This window comes from Mustelus asterias, chromosome 26, assembly GCF_964213995.1.
Source record: "Mustelus asterias chromosome 26, sMusAst1.hap1.1, whole genome shotgun sequence".
In the NCBI taxonomy this organism is placed as follows: domain Eukaryota; kingdom Metazoa; phylum Chordata; class Chondrichthyes; order Carcharhiniformes; family Triakidae; genus Mustelus; species Mustelus asterias.
The window spans coordinates 23274358-23291801 of record NC_135826.1 but is presented as its reverse complement, the minus strand read 5'-3'; the positions used below and the strand labels follow the sequence as shown (position 1 = coordinate 23291801).

At 41.6% G+C, this 17444-nt stretch overlaps 1 protein-coding gene across 2 annotated transcripts in view; it reads left to right on the top strand.

Moving 5' to 3' along the window:
- Nucleotides 1–17444, top strand: part of rnf126 (ring finger protein 126) — a 62635-nt gene that overhangs the window by 39654 nt on the left and 5537 nt on the right. The window contains exons 4-8 of one of the 2 annotated variants that reach the window (XM_078198261.1): nucleotides 760–1010; nucleotides 1441–1509; nucleotides 6787–6868; nucleotides 9749–9842; nucleotides 16501–16616. In XM_078198261.1, coding sequence (XP_078054387.1) covers nucleotides 760–1010; nucleotides 1441–1509; nucleotides 6787–6868; nucleotides 9749–9842; nucleotides 16501–16616 — 612 coding nt within the window. The remainder of the gene's footprint in view (nucleotides 1–759; nucleotides 1011–1440; nucleotides 1510–6786; nucleotides 6869–9748; nucleotides 9843–16500; nucleotides 16617–17444) is intronic. The other variant, XM_078198262.1, reaches the window with a different exon arrangement.

The window sequence follows — 17444 nt, the reverse complement described above, 5'->3', positions numbered from 1 at the left end:
GGCTCGAATTGCCTACTACTCCTTATTCTTATGTTCCTACTTGGTCACCAGTAAATTAACCGAGGAGTGAACAATATCAAAAGACACTGTACCTAAGGCAGTACTTAAAAATTGGAATTAGTCCATAAGTAGTTGAATACCTCTTTTTTTAAGAATATAGTTTTTGCAGTGTAAAGTTCACAAAGTTTTATCGAACAATCTTTAGATATGCTATTCCATCTGGAAAACTTGAATTTCACTTGTGTAGTTTGGATTTCCTGGCAGATTTGTGAATGATAGGAAACCGTGCTAGTTCTTTGATCCCTTTTAGACTGCATAAGATCCATGATAATCTGAATGATTGGTGGGTACAAACTAGGTAATTCTGTCTGGTTTCTGAGTGCTTATTGATGCATTGACTTTATAATTTAAATGGCATCGCGAACCAATTGTCCTACATTCCCATTTATCCTTACATCAGCCACCCAAACCTTGCCCCATAAACAGCCAGTCTTCTGATTTTCATTTGGAAATTGGGAAAAGGAATACTATTATGACTCGCATTTTGTAAAATAAGAAATAGTGGAAGCAGAAACTGGACATTTATCCAGCATGAAAAACAGAGAAAATCCAAATCTCTACAGAAGCCGAGGAGGCCATTCTATAACTTATTTTTGACAAGTCTATTGGCGAGGGCCAAAGGGAAAACTGAAAGATTTTTTATTTGAAAAGCCAGAAATATTTATTCCTAACATTCCTTCAAAATTCTGTTTACTCCAGGGTTTAGACCAGCACTTGCTTTCCTTACCGCAAGGCAGCTATGGACAGTTTACATTTGGCATTTTGGATGACCCCTTTGATCCCTTCGCCTTTGGAGCCAACCAGAGTGCAGAAGAAAACAGAGACTCTGAAAATAGGAGGGAACGGGAACACCAGTCCCGGCCACGGTATAGTTCCAGACAACCCAGAGCACCTCGGTTCCCATCACGGCGTCCTACAACACGAAACGAAGGAGTTCCGACTCTAGAAGGGTAGGTGTACCTCCTGGAATTTCAGCATTCAACCAGGGGAAGAAACTTGCTTCTGGTGAGAAATGTTGACTTGTCTTTAGTTGTAACTTACAGTAAAGCTGCTATTTGGTGTTTATTTTACTGCCATGTCTAATTTAGTTCCAGGAAGGTTATTATTGGTGGCATCTATGTTTGCAATCTGGGCAATGTGGGTGAGAGTTGTGAGTGAGGGTTTCACAACAGCACATGCAATCCAAACACTGCAACTACATTTTAGGTTGTGATACTAATTTAAATGTATTTAAATTTAGATACTGATTTTTATGTATGTTGTATAATAGAAACAATGGCTGTATATTTTAATTTGTTCATGGTTGGAAAGTATGCTTGCACGTATTGTAGTTTGAAATGATATTCACACTTTCAAACTTTTTTCTTACGCTTGTTACAGAATTATTCAGCAATTGGTTAATGGAATCATTGCACCTACAGCAGTGCCAAACCTGGGATTGGGCCCATGGTAAGCTGCATTAAAGTTGCTGAAAACGTTTATATTGAAGTTTGAATGCCTAGTTATTAAACTCCATAGCCATTTGTTTTGAGAAATGTTTATTTCCCTGAAATAAGAGGTAAAATTTCCATGCAATTTTTTTTCTTGGACTCTGTTTATTACAATGGCTAAGATTTTCATGAAGATAGTGTTGTGGGAAATTACCACCAGAGTCAGACTGGAGGTTCAGTAACAGTTTTATTTTGGACAGGAAGCTTCGGGGAGAAAGCACTGGTACTCCGCAGTACTTGGCAGCTACCTTCTCAATCATACAATAGCAGTTGATCATTTTTATACCTTTTTAGACAATAGATAGTCCGGACATTAGCCATTTAACACATCGTTATAGTTGAGTAGACAGATCATGGTGATCGATAGTTAACACATCGTTACAATCAGATAGGTACAGACATGGGCATTGGTTATAGAATGGATACATTTCCTCTATCAATGACTGGTTTCGGTCTATTCATTCAGTGATTGGTTTTACTGCATTTATGTATTTCTGTTCCCATCTATGGCTGATCTTATTATCAGACCTTATTGTCCTGGATCTGCTCTTATCTTTAAAGTGCCTCGAGCTCTGACTAGCTTCCTGCAGTATTTTGGTTCCTGCATGTTTTAACTTTAAATAACTGTCTGTGCTGCATGTTTTAACTTTAAGTAGTTGTCTGTGCTAAAAGCCAGTGCCTGCTTAATGTCTCTTCCCAGGTAACCATTTTGTGTGCCAGGCAACCATTTTGCGTGTCAGGTAACCATTTTTATAATTTTCCCCACTTCAATAGTAACAGCCTATCTCTGGTATATGCCGCTATTGAAGCACAGATTATACAGAAAGTTAGCTGTGCAAGTTCCCGAAAAGAACTGGAATTTGGATCAAACGCTAATCGAAACAATGCACGCATGAGAAAATGATACGAGCAAAGGCAATATTTTATAAATTGGTTTATTTTGATATAATAATAAATTGTAGCGCACAGTTACTTTTAGCATAAATAGCGGTGATCCTTTAGTTAATGGTCAGTTATTGCCTTTTGAGGTTACAGGATCCGAAAGGTATTCTCAGGGCACGCAGTGCTAGCTGAAATTTAGTGAGCACAATCATGCAGTATAATTCAGCGGACACAACTTTTGTCAGTTTGATTGCCTTTTATTTTTCAGTTTATTGCTTCATCAAGTTTGGACTTTGTCCCATTAACCTGTGTCTGCTTTGGAGATGAGAAGGAAGTGGGCACACTTGATTCGGTCACCATTTTACATAAAGACTACAGAGATTTAAAACCCTCACTGAATTGAATTGCACCAAATGTTGATTGTGCTTCTAATTTGCTCCTCTGCTTACTGCAGCATATTATAAACAATAATGCAAGAAAATACAAAAAATAATCCTCTACTAAGCTGGAATGCTCAAAATTTAGTGTACGTGGTGATCATCTTGCGAGCAATCTTGACCAATATATTTTCAGTCTCATCTTAATCAACTATCAGTTGGATATGAGATTCAGTTGAAGTTGGCTGTCTTCTTGGTCAACATCTGCAGTTGCATTTCTTTTACTCATTTATGGGCTGTGGGCATTGCCGGGTAGGCCAGCATTTTTTGTCCCATCAGTTACCCTTCAGAAGGTGGTGGTGAACTGCCATCTTGAACCACTGCAGTCCTTGAGGTGTAGGGATACCCATTGTGCTGTTAGAGAGGGAGTTCCTGGATTTTGATCCAGCGACAGTAAAGGAATGCAATATATTTTCAAGTCATGATGGTGAGTAACTTGGAGGGGAACCTCCAGGTGGTGGTGTTGCCAGGTATCTACTGCGCTTGACCTTCTAGATGGTAATGGTTGTGGGTTTGCAAGGTGCTGTCTAAGGAACCTTGGTGAGTTCCTTCAGTGCATCTTGTACATGATACACACGGCTGCTATATGTTTGTTGGTGGTTTAGGGATTGAATGTTTATGGAAGGGGTAACAATCAAGCGGGCTGCTTTTTCTTGGATGCTGTCGAGTTCTTCGGTAACGTTGGAGCTGCACTCATCCAGGCAAGTGGATAGTATCATATTGCACTCCCTACTTGTGCCTTGTAGATGGTGGACAGGCTTTGGAGTGTCAGTATTCTTGGCCTTCTGCTCCAGTAGCCACAGTATTTATGTTGCTAGTCCAGTTCAGTTTCTGGTCAATGGCAACCTTCAGGATGCTGAAAATGGGGAACTTGGCATTGGTAATCTCATTGAATGGTAAGGGGCAATGCTTAGATCCACTCTTGCTGGAGATGGTCATTGCCTGGCACTTGTGTGGCATGAATGTTGGTTGCCACTTGTCAGTCCAAGCCTGGATATGTCCAGGTTTTGCTGCATTTGGACATGAACTGCTTCAGTATCTGAGGAGTCACAAATGGTGCTGAACATTGTGCATTTATCTGTGAGCATCCCCACTTCCGACCTTGTGGAAAGAAGATCAATGATGAAGCGGTTAAAGATGGTTGGTCCTAGAGCATTACCCTGAGGAACTTTTGCAGTGATGTCCGTGAGCTGAAATGATTGATGCCCAACGGTGATAATCATCATCCTTTTGTACTAGGTATTACTCTAACCAGTGGAGATTCCCATTGACTCCTGTTTTGCTAGGGCTCCTTGATGCCACACGCGGTCAAATATGGCCTTGATAAGGGCAGTCACTCTCACCTCACCTCTGGCATTCAGTTCTTTTGTTCATGTTGAACCAAGGCTGTAATTAGGTCAGGATCGGAGTGACCTGAGTGGAACCCAAACTCAGTATCTGTGAACAGTTTATATCTGAGTAAGTGCCACTTGATAGCACTGTTGTTGGCCCCTTCCATCACTTTGCTAATAGTCAAGAACAGACTGATGGGACGGTAATTGGCTGGATTGGATTTGTTCTGTTTCTTGCGTACAGACAGTAAGAAGTCTCACAACACGAGGCTAAAGTCCAACAGGTTTATTTGGTAGCACAAGCTTTCGGAGTGTCGCTCCTTCTTCAGGTAAGTGAAGAGCTGTGTTCACAAACAGGACATACATAGACACAGACTCAATTTACAAGATAATGGTTGGATTGTGAGTCGTTGCAGGTAATTAAGTCTTTACAGGTACAGACAATGTGAGTGGAGAGAGGGTTAAGCACAGGTTAAAGAGGTGTGTATTGTCTCCAGCCAGGACAGTTAGTGAAGACAATTCACACCTCTTTAACCTGTACTTAACCCTCTCTCCACTTGCATTGTCTGTACCTGTAAAGACTTAATTGCCTGCAATGTGAGTGGAGAGAGGGTTAAGCATAGGTTAAAGAGATCTGAATTGTCTCCACTAACTGTCCTGGCTGGAGACAATTTACACCTCTTTAACCTGTGCTTAACCCTCTCTCCACTCGCATTGTCTTTACCTGTAAAGACTTGATTACCTGTAAAGACTTGATTACCTGTAAAGACTTGCATTCCAACCATTGTCTTGTAAATTGAGTCTGTGTCTATGAATGCTCTGTTTGTGAACACGCGTCTTCACTCACCTGAAGAAGGTGCGACACTCCGAAAGCTTGTGCTGCCAAATAAACCTGTTGGACTTTAACCTGGTGTTGTGAGACTTCTTACTGTGCTTACCTCAGTCCAATGCCGGCATCTCCACATCTTGTGGACAGGACATAGCTGGGCAATTTTCCACTGTTAATGCCAGTGACGTAACGGCACAGGAACATCTTGGCTGGGGTTGTGGCAATGTGAGTGGAGAGAGGGTTAAGCACAGGTTAAAGAGATCTGAATTACAGGTAATCACAGTACTATTGCCAGAATATTGTTAGTGCCCATTGTAGTATCCAGTACCTTCAGCATTTGATATTGTGTGGAGTTAATCGAACTGGCTGAAGACTGACATCTGTGATGCTGGGGACCTCCGGAGGAGGCAGAATTGGATCATACACAAGGGACTTCTGGCTGAAGATTGTTGCGAATGCTTCAGCCTTATCTTTTGCACAGATGTGCTGGACTCCTGCATCATTGAGAATGGGGATGTTTGTGGCACCTACTCCAGTGAGTTATTTAATAATCCATCAAAATTAATGGCTGGATGTGGCAGAACTGCAGAACTTAGATCTGATCCATTGGTTGTGGAATTGCTTAGCTCTGTCTATTACTTGCTGTCTATGCTATTTGGCATGCAAGTAGTCCTGTGTAGTAGCTTCACCAGCTTGATACCTCATTTTTAGGTACGTCTGGTGTTGCTCCTGGGATGCTCTCGTGCACTCTTCATTGAACCAGGGTTGATTCCCTGGCTTGGTAATGGTAGAGTGGGGGATATGCTGGGCCACGAGGTTACAGATTGTGTTAAAGTACAATTCTGCTGCTGCTGATGGGTTACACCACGTCCATGGGTGAGTTGCTAGATCTGTTCAAAGTCAATCCAATTTACTACAGTGGTAGTGCCACACAACACGATGGAGGGTATGCTCAAGGACTGTGTGGTGGTCACTCCTCCTGATATTGTCATGGTCAGATGCAGGCAGTTTGATAAAGATGAGGTCAAGTATGTTTTTCACTCTTGGTTCCCTTACCACCAGCCTCAGTCCCAGTCCAGCAGCTATGTCCTTTAGGACCTGGTTAGTTTGGTCTAAGGTGGTACTACGTGCTGCTCCCCAGAACTGGTTTTCTGTTTCTAGCTTCAGCTCCTTGTTAACCTTTTCTAAGCTCCAAACCTGACCAGTAGCTGTCCAAAACATCAGCTAATGTCTGCTTGGTTGTCACAGTGACGGGACCTTCCTGGGGTGTGGTTCAGTGCAACTGTTGCTTTGATCCAAATGGTTGGTCTTTTGAGATGAATTGCTCTTAAATATACCCATGAAGTATTTTTTTAATTAGAGAATCCGCATATTTTGGTAGATAAATCTGGAGCGACATGATATTGAGCTGTGTAAACCCAGAAATTCTCCAAATCAATCACTCTGTTGAGCTGATGGATCAGAATAGGTTAGGGTGAGAATCGCTCACATTCTGGAAATGTGAATTTTGTACAAGAACAGCCTCATTATCTAGTGTATTCGTCAAACAGCAATATTGTCTGATCCAGCTCGTATGGAAATGATTCCTTGGCTAAAGTAATGGAATCTACAGTTAGGTATCGGGAGAGATGGGTGAGGGAATGGGAAAGAAAATTGCTTTTTATTTCAACTTGAAGCCTAACAAAGACAGTATTCAATATAAAATTTCATTTATTTTTGTATATCAACTTCTAATGTAAAGTTTCTGTTGTTTATAGGGGTGTTTTGCATTCAAATCCAATGGACTATGCGTGGGGAGCCAATGGCTTGGACACAATCATTACACAGGTAGTTAATCTGGTTAGTGCAATACTGTTCATGTTGAAATTGTATTAAGATGGATGTAAGAAATGTTAGTCCTGACAGAAGTGAAAGTGTTAATTTTATGAACGGATGTTTCATTATACACTGTACCTTCTCCACACCGGAAATCTGTTGTTCAGAAACCCCAGTTGTCTGGAAATATTTTAAGCAGACCCAAACAACTCAATGCATAATTTTAGTGCAGTACTTTGGGAGCAGAAACACGGTAGATACATTATTTGGATAAATAAAACCATTTTTACTGCTTTATGATACTTATCTTGATTTTATACTTCAAGTAAATATTTCTATGGTGTTTCCTGTTTTACTCACTTGTGGTTAGGCCTTGTAACGTCGTTCTGAAATCCGGAAAATTCTAAATTCCAGAAATTATTTGTTTCCTAGCATTTCACACTGGAGAGGTTGCAGTGTATTGAATAAGTTTCGATTTCATCCCAGCAAAAAGCATGTTTTACATCTCTGCAAAATGTTTTTCTGTTCTCCTTGTGGATTTTTCTCCTTTCTGTCCTCACTCCCGCCCTAATTATCTCATTTAATTTCACTTTGCATTTTCTCATGGGAGGCATTTGGCTGTTTACGAAGTTACAGCTCCTCAGATGTCAGCTGATCTCTAGTAGCTTACTCTGGCTGTGGTCGTAACTCCACTTTCCTGCCTGTTCTGCATGACCTTTGCCTCCTTTCTGGCCAAAAATCTATCTAACCCAGCCCTGAATATATTGTATTGCAGCCTTCACTTCAGGTTGAGCAAGAGAATTCCAAAGACTAATAACCCTCAGAAAAGGAATTACTCCTCATCACTGTCTTAAATGGGAGACCCATTATTTTTAAACTGTGCTCCCAGTCCTGGATTTTCCTTTACAATTAGCATTTCAGCGAATCTGTCCTTTATAAGTACAAAAAGCTTCAACAGTGTGTCTCTTCTTCTCGGCAATACTCAAGCTCTGTACTGACTGTTCAAATAAATTTGTCAAACGTGATTTGCCATTCAAAAAACCCATGTTGTTTCTGCCTAATTGTATCCTGATTTTTGAAGTGTCCTGCTGTTTTAAAAATTGATTCTAGCGTTTTTCAATGATGGTCTGCTTTCTGTCTTCCTGCTTTTGCAAATAGTGGTCTTATACTTGTGAGTTTCTATTCTGCTAACACCTTTCCAGAGTCTAGAAGATTAAAACCAATGCAGCCATGATCTCTGCAGCCACTTCTTTTCAGACCCTAGAATGTAAGCCATCAGACTTTAGTCCCATTAGTTTTTCTAGCATTTTTTCCTCTCGTGATCGTGGTCATTCCTCCCTTTTCACCTCTTGATTTCTTACGGTTCTTGGGGTACCTTCATTGTCTTCTACTGTGAAGCTAAATGCAAAATACTCAAAGTTTCTGCCGTTTCCTTCTTTCCCATTACTAATCCTCCGTCCCAGCCTCCAAGGGACCAGTGCTTACTTTAGCTATGCCGTTTTATTTATATATGTTTGTAGAAGCTTTTATTGTTGGTTTTTATATTTCTTGCTATTTTTCTCTCGTACTCCAATTTCTCCCTCTTGTTAGTTTTTTAATCATGCTTTTCTGGTTTCTAAAATTTTCCCAATATGAGGAAATATATGGCTAATATTAGGCTAAGTCATGCCTTATGAGAGAACCAAGTCTCACTTGAGCCATTACTACAAAAATCCATTTAAAGATTGTATTGGCTTGACTTCCCCATAACAACACCAAGATTGCTGTTTTTGAATTTGGGGCTGCTGATGAGACACCATAGAAATCTGTACTGTTCTTTATTAGAAAATGCACAAAATATGGGTCAATAACTTCTATTTATTTGATTTTTAAAAAGTTTTTATTCATCCGTTATTAGGTCAAGTGCATTGTTAACTTGTATTTGTGGTTTTACTACCAGTAATCCGGCAGGTTTTTCATCTTTTAAAAAAAATCCCTTTTCTTAGGCTAGTCATTTTGAGTGGTCAGCTTGAACAGATCATTATGAGCTGTAACTTCTGATGATGCGGCAATTGAATCGAGTAGGGGGGGTGAGGGAGGGAGGAAGGTTTAGGCCAGTTATGGTGAGGGAGGAAAGTATAGTTCCAGCATAATCTTTTGTCATAAATTTCAGATTGTTCCGAATGTTACAGCAGTACCCAAAAAACGTTTGAATAATGGAAACCCCTTTTAACCTTTTGGATAACTGACCCCCACACAGGACTACCCCTCCTCACTGGACGACCACCCCTCCCCAATACCACCATCCCTACACTTGCTTGGCCTGACTTCCGACCTGCCCCAGGGGTCTGATTTCTGGCCCCCACCCTGACGCCCAACCTCCAAATCTCCCCACCCAGCCCCTGTCCCCAGAACAAATCTTACCTACTTGCTTTATAAACATTCCTTCCCCCTGGCTTGCCAAAGACCTTTAAACTAGGCTGGACCTTTAAACTTTAACCTAGTTTACAGCAGCTAGTGCCATAAAAAGGAGGAATGGCTTAGCTATCTTCAATTGAGCAACCTTCATCCAAGCTGCCCTCGACTGTAGATCCCAGGAGCACGCTATACTATATAGATCCTGCCAGCCTGAGTCGGGAGGTCAGGTGAGATAAGGTTGTCTAGGTTGCTGCTTATTAGATAGGAAGCTCCAGGAATTTGACCCTGTGATGATGAAGGAATAGTCAAATTTAGACGTGTGATTTGTGTACTTGGAGGTGCTGCTCTTGTTCTTCTCTGGTGGTGGTTGCAGATTTGGGCGGTGCTATGAAACACCGGTAGCTTGTTGCTGCAGTACTTCCTGTGAATGTACAGCCAGTGTGTGCAGATGACAGTCAGTTTGGTAATGTTAAGTTCACTTTCTAATTAATTGTTTCCTTCCTTCAGCTTCTGAACCAATTTGAAAATACTGGTCCACCTCCTGCAGATAAAGATAAAATCAAGACTCTTCCCACGGTAGAAATAACAGATGAACATGTAGGTGGGTGTACTTCAGACCAGTAACCAAATGCCTCATTATTTTTTCTTCCCCCAAGTCTTAACCTTGTCAAGAATGCACTTATAAATAAATCAACTGCTGAAATTTCAACTTTATGGAACTTTATCATTCGATACGATTAACTCATACAACTTGGTCAAGTTACTATGGGGCGATTTTGATCCTTCTGGCTTCGTGCAGAAACATTTTATTTCACATTAGGTTATCTAGTGGTTAAAGTGAATATCATATTTGGATAAAATGGCTCAACCACCTGTAAAATAAAAACAGCAAATGCTGGGAAAACTCAGCAGGTCTGGCAGCATCTGTGGGAGAGAAAGTTAACATTTTGAGTCCGTGAGACTACTTTTCAGAGCCATAAAATTGGTTTGAGATGTAGCTCAATTTTTTTTTCATTCATTCGTGGGACATGGGCGTTGCTGACTGGCCAGTATTTACTGCCCGTCCTTCGTTGTCCTCGAGATGGTGGTGGTGAGCTGCCTTCTTGAATCGCTGTAGTCCATATTTTGTGGGTTGACCCACAATGCCGTTAGAGAGGGAATTCCAGGATTTTGACCCAGTGACTGCGAAGGAACGGTGATATATTTCCAAGTCAGGATGGTGGGTGGCTTGGAGGGAAACTTGCAGATGGTGGTGTTCCCATTTATCTGCTGCCCTTGTCCTTCTAGATGGAAGTGGTTGTGTGTTTGGAAGGTGCAGTCTAAGGATCTTTGAATTACTGCAGTGTATCTTGTAGATAGTGTACACTTGCTACTGAGCGTCGGTGGTAGAAAGATTCATTTTGGTGGGAAGAACATAGACTAAAATGGTACCACTCTAAAGTGGGTGGAGGGAGCACAGGGACCTGGGTGTATATGTGCATGAGTCATTGAAGGTGGCAGCACAGGTTGAGAGAGCAGTTAAAAAGGCAAATACAGTATTATGGGCTTTATTTATAGGGGCATAGAGCACAATAGCAAGATGATGATGCTGAATTGCCACAAGGGGGAGACAGCGGTGTAGTGGCATTGTCATGGAACTAGTAATCTAGGGCAAATGTTCTTGTGAGGACCAGGGTTCAAATCCCGTCATGGCAGATGGTGGAATTTGGATTCAATAAAAATCTGGAATTGAAAGTCTGATGACCATGCAACCATTGCTATTGTCATAAAAACCCATCTACTTCATTAATGTTCTTTAGGGAAGGAAATCCTTACCTGATCTGGCCTACATGCATCTCCAGACCCACAGCAGTTCACTATTAAAAATGCCTTCTAAAATTACCTAGCAAGCCCAGGATATAAGGGATGGGCAATAAATGCCGGCCCAGCCGGTGATGGCCACACCACATACCATGAATGAATTTTTAAGAAGTCACTGGTTCGGCCTCAGCTGCAGTATTGCATCCAGTTCTGGGTGCCAAACTTAAAGAATGAGGTGAAGACATTCGAGGGGGTACAGAAAAGATTCTCAAGAATTGTTCCAGTGATGAGGAACTTCAGTTATGAAAATAGATAGGAGAAGTTAGGACTATTTCTCAGAAAAGATGTTGAGAGGAGATTTGATTAGTGGTATTCAAAATCATGAGATACCTGGACAGAATAAATAGAGAGAACTATTCCCACTTGTGAAAGATCAAGGCTGTTATCTGAAAAAGAAGAATGTGCAGAGGTACGGGGAGAAGGCAGGAGAATGGTACTAGGTGAGTTCATGCAGAGGACAAATGGACCAAATGGTGGCATCTTGCAACATAATAATTCTGTGAATCTGAGATTTCCATTTTACACTTTTTGCACTCACACCATATCAAAAATTGGTATAAGCAGCGAGTCAACTTTTGATATGGTAATGAGAATGAGGGAGACTGCTTGTGCAAAAGCAACCTGATGTGTGCACGTATGCACAAGAGCATTCAGTCTTCGCATTTTTTTCAATCTTTGGCAACAGGCTCCAGTTTAGGAACCAAGCACTCTATATGAAAAATTGTCCATGGTGCCTGAATATTGATGCTGTAACATAGTTTAGAGTGAAAGAATTTACATTTCACTTTGGATCTCCGGCTTGGTGCACACTGCTGCCACTATGCATTAGTGATGGAGTGAGTGGATATTAAAGATGGTGCATGGGGGTGCCAATCTTTTTCCTGGATGCTGTTAAGCTTCTCGGGTGTTTTTTGGAGCTGCATTCATCCAAGCATGTGGAGGCTTTACAACATTTCCATATCTTGGTCTCCCTACCATCGCAGGTGTGGTAGACCGCAGGTAAACTTTGAATTGAATGTACTTCTGGCATCTGGCCGCTTTTTCCTCTTTTCCCGTTCTTTGTTATTGAATCGCTCTTTGTCGATTGCCTGATTGTAGGATAAATGGTGGTTGGTTTATCCAGCTCTTCACATGGACAGATGAACACCGCACTTGTCTCTGTGTTGTGTTTTTTCTTCTTCCTTCATGTGGCTTGCCATGGCGCATGTGTTGAGATGGACGATGGCTCTTCCAAAGCTCACTTTTATGTTTGGCTGTGTGCTGTGCTGTTGTCAATGGATGAGTGCTACTCGGTTCCAGCATAGTTTGTGGCACTTGTTATGCTAGCTTCGGATTACAGCATTTGCACTGATGTCTCGGGGTTCATCCCTTCAACTGGAACTGGAGATTGAGGCTCTTCTCATTGCTGGTTCTCCTCTTGATTGTCATCTATTCGAGATGTCATGGTAACTGAGTGGCTGACAGATCTGACTAATGAGGAGCTTCTGACACCTGTTACTCAAAGTCGACAAACCTGCTCTGCAAAGAAGACGACAATTCGGAGCTGAGTTAGTCTTGTTGGAACTCAGGAATTTGCAGTTCTGTGTAATTTGAACAGCGGCTGCTTTGACGACACCTGCCAGTTTGTGGAGATTCAGGGCAACACAGCCTTCTCTTGAGGGAAGACGACTCATTATGGATGACATGCAATCAAAATTTTGTTTGGGGCTAATACCTTAATGGTTCCAGCATCATGCCTTTGACTGGAAGTTGGATTCCTCTGGGTCCCATAAATTGGTGTGTCTGTTGTTCATTGAGGTCATTCAGCCACAGTTCTTTGTCCAATAGGACCATTACAATGACTCTCGTGTCCAATTTTAAGTTTATGAGATGGTCATTAATAGAGTTGCCTGTATTCCAGAATGAAAATTCTGGATCTTTGACCTCACCCGAGAAGCCTGGTTGTGTCGTCTCCCGGTGTGCTGTCTCGACCTTGTATACCCTCTTGGGACCTTCTGTGCATGTTGAAAGCTTTGGGCTGAAATTGCCGGACATTGGCCATTCAACAATTCGGCCTTTCGAGCCTGCTCTGCCATTCATTTTGATCATGGCTGATCATTGAATTCAATATCCTGATCCCGTCTTCTCCCCTGCTGTTGCGCCCCCCCCCCCCCAATAACCCTTGACCCCTTTAGTCCCAAGATCTATATCTAATTTCTTCTTGAAATCAGAACATCAACCTAACCCGCACATCTTTGGACTGTGGGAGGAAACTGGAGGAAAACCACGCAGACACGAGGAGAACGTGCAAACTCCACACAGACAGTGACCCGAAGTCAGAATTGAATCCGGATCCTTGGCACTATGAGGCAGCAGTGCTAACCACTTAGTCTCTCCTCGTATGACAGCCCTGCCATCCCAGGAATCAGTCTGGTAAACCTTCGCTGCATTCCCTCATCCTTCCTATGGGAGCACTTTGCTTTGGCATGGTTGCTGTACTGCTCAGTTGGGGATTTGCTTCCCTTGGCTTGGAGTGTCCCTGTTTCTGTGCTGTTTCACTAACTGGACAGTGAGGCTTACTTTGTATCATGGTTTACTTCTTCCCCTTGATATGGATCTGTGTTGCAAGTGGATTTCAGATTGCCTGACAATCTGGATGGGTTTCTCAATAGCCATGTTATCTTCCTTTGCTTGAAGCATATCTGGAGGGCATTATGCACCACTCCTACAACTATTGTATCCCTGATGAGCTAAGATTTCAAGTCATTGTAATTACAGCCTTCAGCAATTCTGTATAGCTGATTAATGGAAGAGTTGACAGGTTCTCATGGTTGCTGGACGCGCTTTTTAAATTTACCCCAGTCAAGGATTTTGTTACTTGTGAGGTTAAATGATTTGAAAACGTCACATTCTGCAGATGATTCTTCAATTGCTTGTCTAACTATGATATTGACGGCTATCGGGCCTGGAGAATAAAGCAGTGTTATCTTGTTGGTTCTGTCTTTTTAGCCAGACCTGAAGCAATCCGGTATCTTGGTCATCTTTCTTCAGGGCTCCCAATTTTGTGATTGATCTAGGCCTTGGATAAGTCTAAATTGATCTCAGAGTCGATTTCTCATCCATAGTTAAAACTTGTTTTTTTCATTTCCATGTTCAGCTTTCGGAGCTTTCCAACAATCCAAGATGGTGCCACCCTTTGCTTCTGTGCAAAGAGTTTTCTGGCACATGTTGATTTTTAGCAGGCTCTTGGAATAATGGCATTCGCAATCTCAGCGTTTGAGCTTTTTCAACAATGGCTGTCTGGATTGACTGGTTAGTGTCTTCCCAATGTTCATAGATCTGGGAAGCATTGAATCTTGTCTTTTGCTGGGATTTTAAAGTCATTCATTTTTAACTGATCATTTTCTTTAGTCAGAGCAAGCTCAGCCTCCACATACATATTCAGGCGCTGATTCGGGAACCTGGTTTCTTGGACTGCGATATCTAACCACTGCAGTATTTAACTTTTTTCAAGACTAGTGTTGTCCAGGAATTCAAAGTGTTTAGCTCATTCCTGCTAGGTCTGCTGATTCTGTACACTCTGGATATTGAAGCTGGACTTCTTTTGATCCAATGGAGTCTTCTCCTGCAGTGAGGAATTTAATCCCTGCCTTCAGCTCCCAAGCCTTTCTCAAGTTTTTCTATAGCAATTTCCTTCTGCACTTTTCTTCAGCTCACAATGTTTCTCCCGTTTTCCAAGATTTCCAATTTTTTTTCTGTAATCTCTGCAAGGTTTTGTGTTGTTCATTGTGCTGCAGCATGCTGAAAGGTGTTGGGCCTAGTTTGTAGGTCTTATTAAGGTATTCATAGTCTTGGGTAGTTAAACAGTAAGTATTTATTAACTACTAGAAGCTACATAGGTACAGTAAAGGTCTAAGCTAAGAGCTTGGCTCTGTCCAGCAACTCTGTCCAACGTGACACTAACCCCTAGGTGCAGGTCATGTGTTCTCCTACATCACTGGGTGGATAGCAATGTACTCAGTCCAACATCAACTCTAAATGTGCCAGACCCTTGTATTACATTAAGTCCTTGTGTATTGGGAGTTTACATAAATAGGAAAGTAGGAAAACACCTCCTTAGTAAGTCTGCCATTCAACAAGATTGTGGCTTAAAAGGTCTTGGCCTCAACACCAATTTTCTGTTTCTTCCTCATCTACAGAGAAGTCCAAAGTTATCGGTACAAGTCTGTTTCAGATAATAAAATAAGATGATCAAAATGAATGGTAGGCTATAGGTGATTAAAAAGTGAGCAAATAGAATCTCTGTTTCAAGACAAATTTATCAAATGTGTAATCGCTCTGGTGATTTAGCAGCAATATCAAGGAGATGAAATTATATTTGAAATTGAATGCAAAGTGCAGTATTTAGTTCAATATCTCAAACTTGTGTTGTATTTCTAAATGTTTGAAGAATTGTAGATACATAAAATTGATTGTTCACACATAACATCACATAATACACTTAATATTTAACAGGTGTTGTGGAGTTCTGCAATCACCGAGTTCATAGCATGTCCCTGGAATTGGAGAGCACACCATATGTGATTCCATCCCCGAAAACTTTCTGCACTCTGCGGTTCTCCTCATAGATGAGTCCAGAGACGCATTTGATTTCACATTGGCAAGCTAGACATCGGATGACTGGTTTTGGTAATACCCTGGATGTTACTGCAGAACACTTAGCAATGGTGCTTAGCAATTTTTTTTTTGCCTCCTTTATCTCTGCAAGACATGATGGTTAATCAACCAAGTTGCAATCAACTGCAGTCTTGGTGGTAACCTGGGTGTTGCAGCACATGTTCATGGATCTGGATGTCATGGGGCTAAAACCCTATAGGGCCTGTCTGGTTTGAATTGGTCTTCGTGGGTTATGGCCAATTTAGTTTTGGATGAGAACATTATATATAACGCATTTATTGTTAACATTCATGTTAACGTTCTTGGGGGAAGAGTTGGGGGGAGGTGATGGGTGTCCTAAGTAACCAAACGCTTCTCATACTATAATTGATATATGCAGATTGTAATTAGTTGATCAATACACTCGAGGTAACCCAACTAGTTTACAGCCTACAGGTACACCTCTCACACAACTGCTCTCCCATCACCAGTGCCTGTTTTACCAGTCTAAACAAATTTGAGAAATTCAATGGAAAAGTTTGTGATAAGGGCTCCAGAGTTCTATTATAACTAAATGTGCATCTCTCAGTCTTTTGAGATGGAACTTAAGGTCTGTAACGTATAATTTGTAAAAATAAATCCAGTTGGTCAACAGTTTGATTCAGCTGGATTGTGTTTGCTTCCAGTGCATTCACATTGGTAAGCTAGGCATTTCATGGGACAGATTAAAGAAACTGAATGTCTAACTTGTTCTTTCTTGGCAGGTTCTGGTGTAGAATGCCCCGTGTGTAAAGAAGATTACAGCGTTGGAGAAACTGTTAGGCAACTTCCGTGCAACCATTTATTCCATAATGACTGTATAATACCATGGCTAGAAATGGTAAGTAGCAATACTGCATTCAGCCTTGTTAAACTGTTCCATTGAACAGGCTTGTACACTTTTGCTCAGACCTGCGGAGAACCAATGTAGTTTTCTTGGTAGTGTGAAAAATAATGTACCTGCCCATTTATGGGCTACAAATCACTAAATTCCCCCACTATCTGTCACTGAATCCCTCTTGAACAATATTCTGGAGGTTACCATTGATCAGAAACTAAACTGGACTATCCATATGAATACGTGGGCTACACGAGCATGTCAGAGGCTGGGAACTCTACAGCGAGCAACTTGCCTCCTGTCTCTCCAAACCTGTCCACCTTCTACATTGCACAAATCAGGAGTGTGATGGAATACTCTCCACTTGCCTGGATGAGCTCCAACAACACTCACTATGCTCGATGCCATTCAGGACAGCAGCCCACCCGATTGGCATCCCTTCCTTCAATATTCAGTTCCTTCACCATCGATGCACAATGGCAGCAGTGTGTGCCATACATAAGATACACTGCAGCTATGCACCAAGGTTCCTTGATAACACCATCCAAACCCATCACCTCATCCACCTAGAAGGATGAGGACAGCAGATGCAAGTTCCCCTCAAAACCATGCACCATCCTCACTTGGAACAAAATCACTGTTCCTTACTTACTGGGTCAAATATTTGGAACTCCTTCCATAACAGTACAGGGTGTAACTACACCACTTGGACTGCAGCAGTTCAAGAAGGCAGCTCACCACCACCACCTCCTTGAAGACAAATGGGGATGGGACATGCTGGCCTAGTCAGTGATGCATTTATCCCTGAGTGAATAAATGAAAAATAAATCC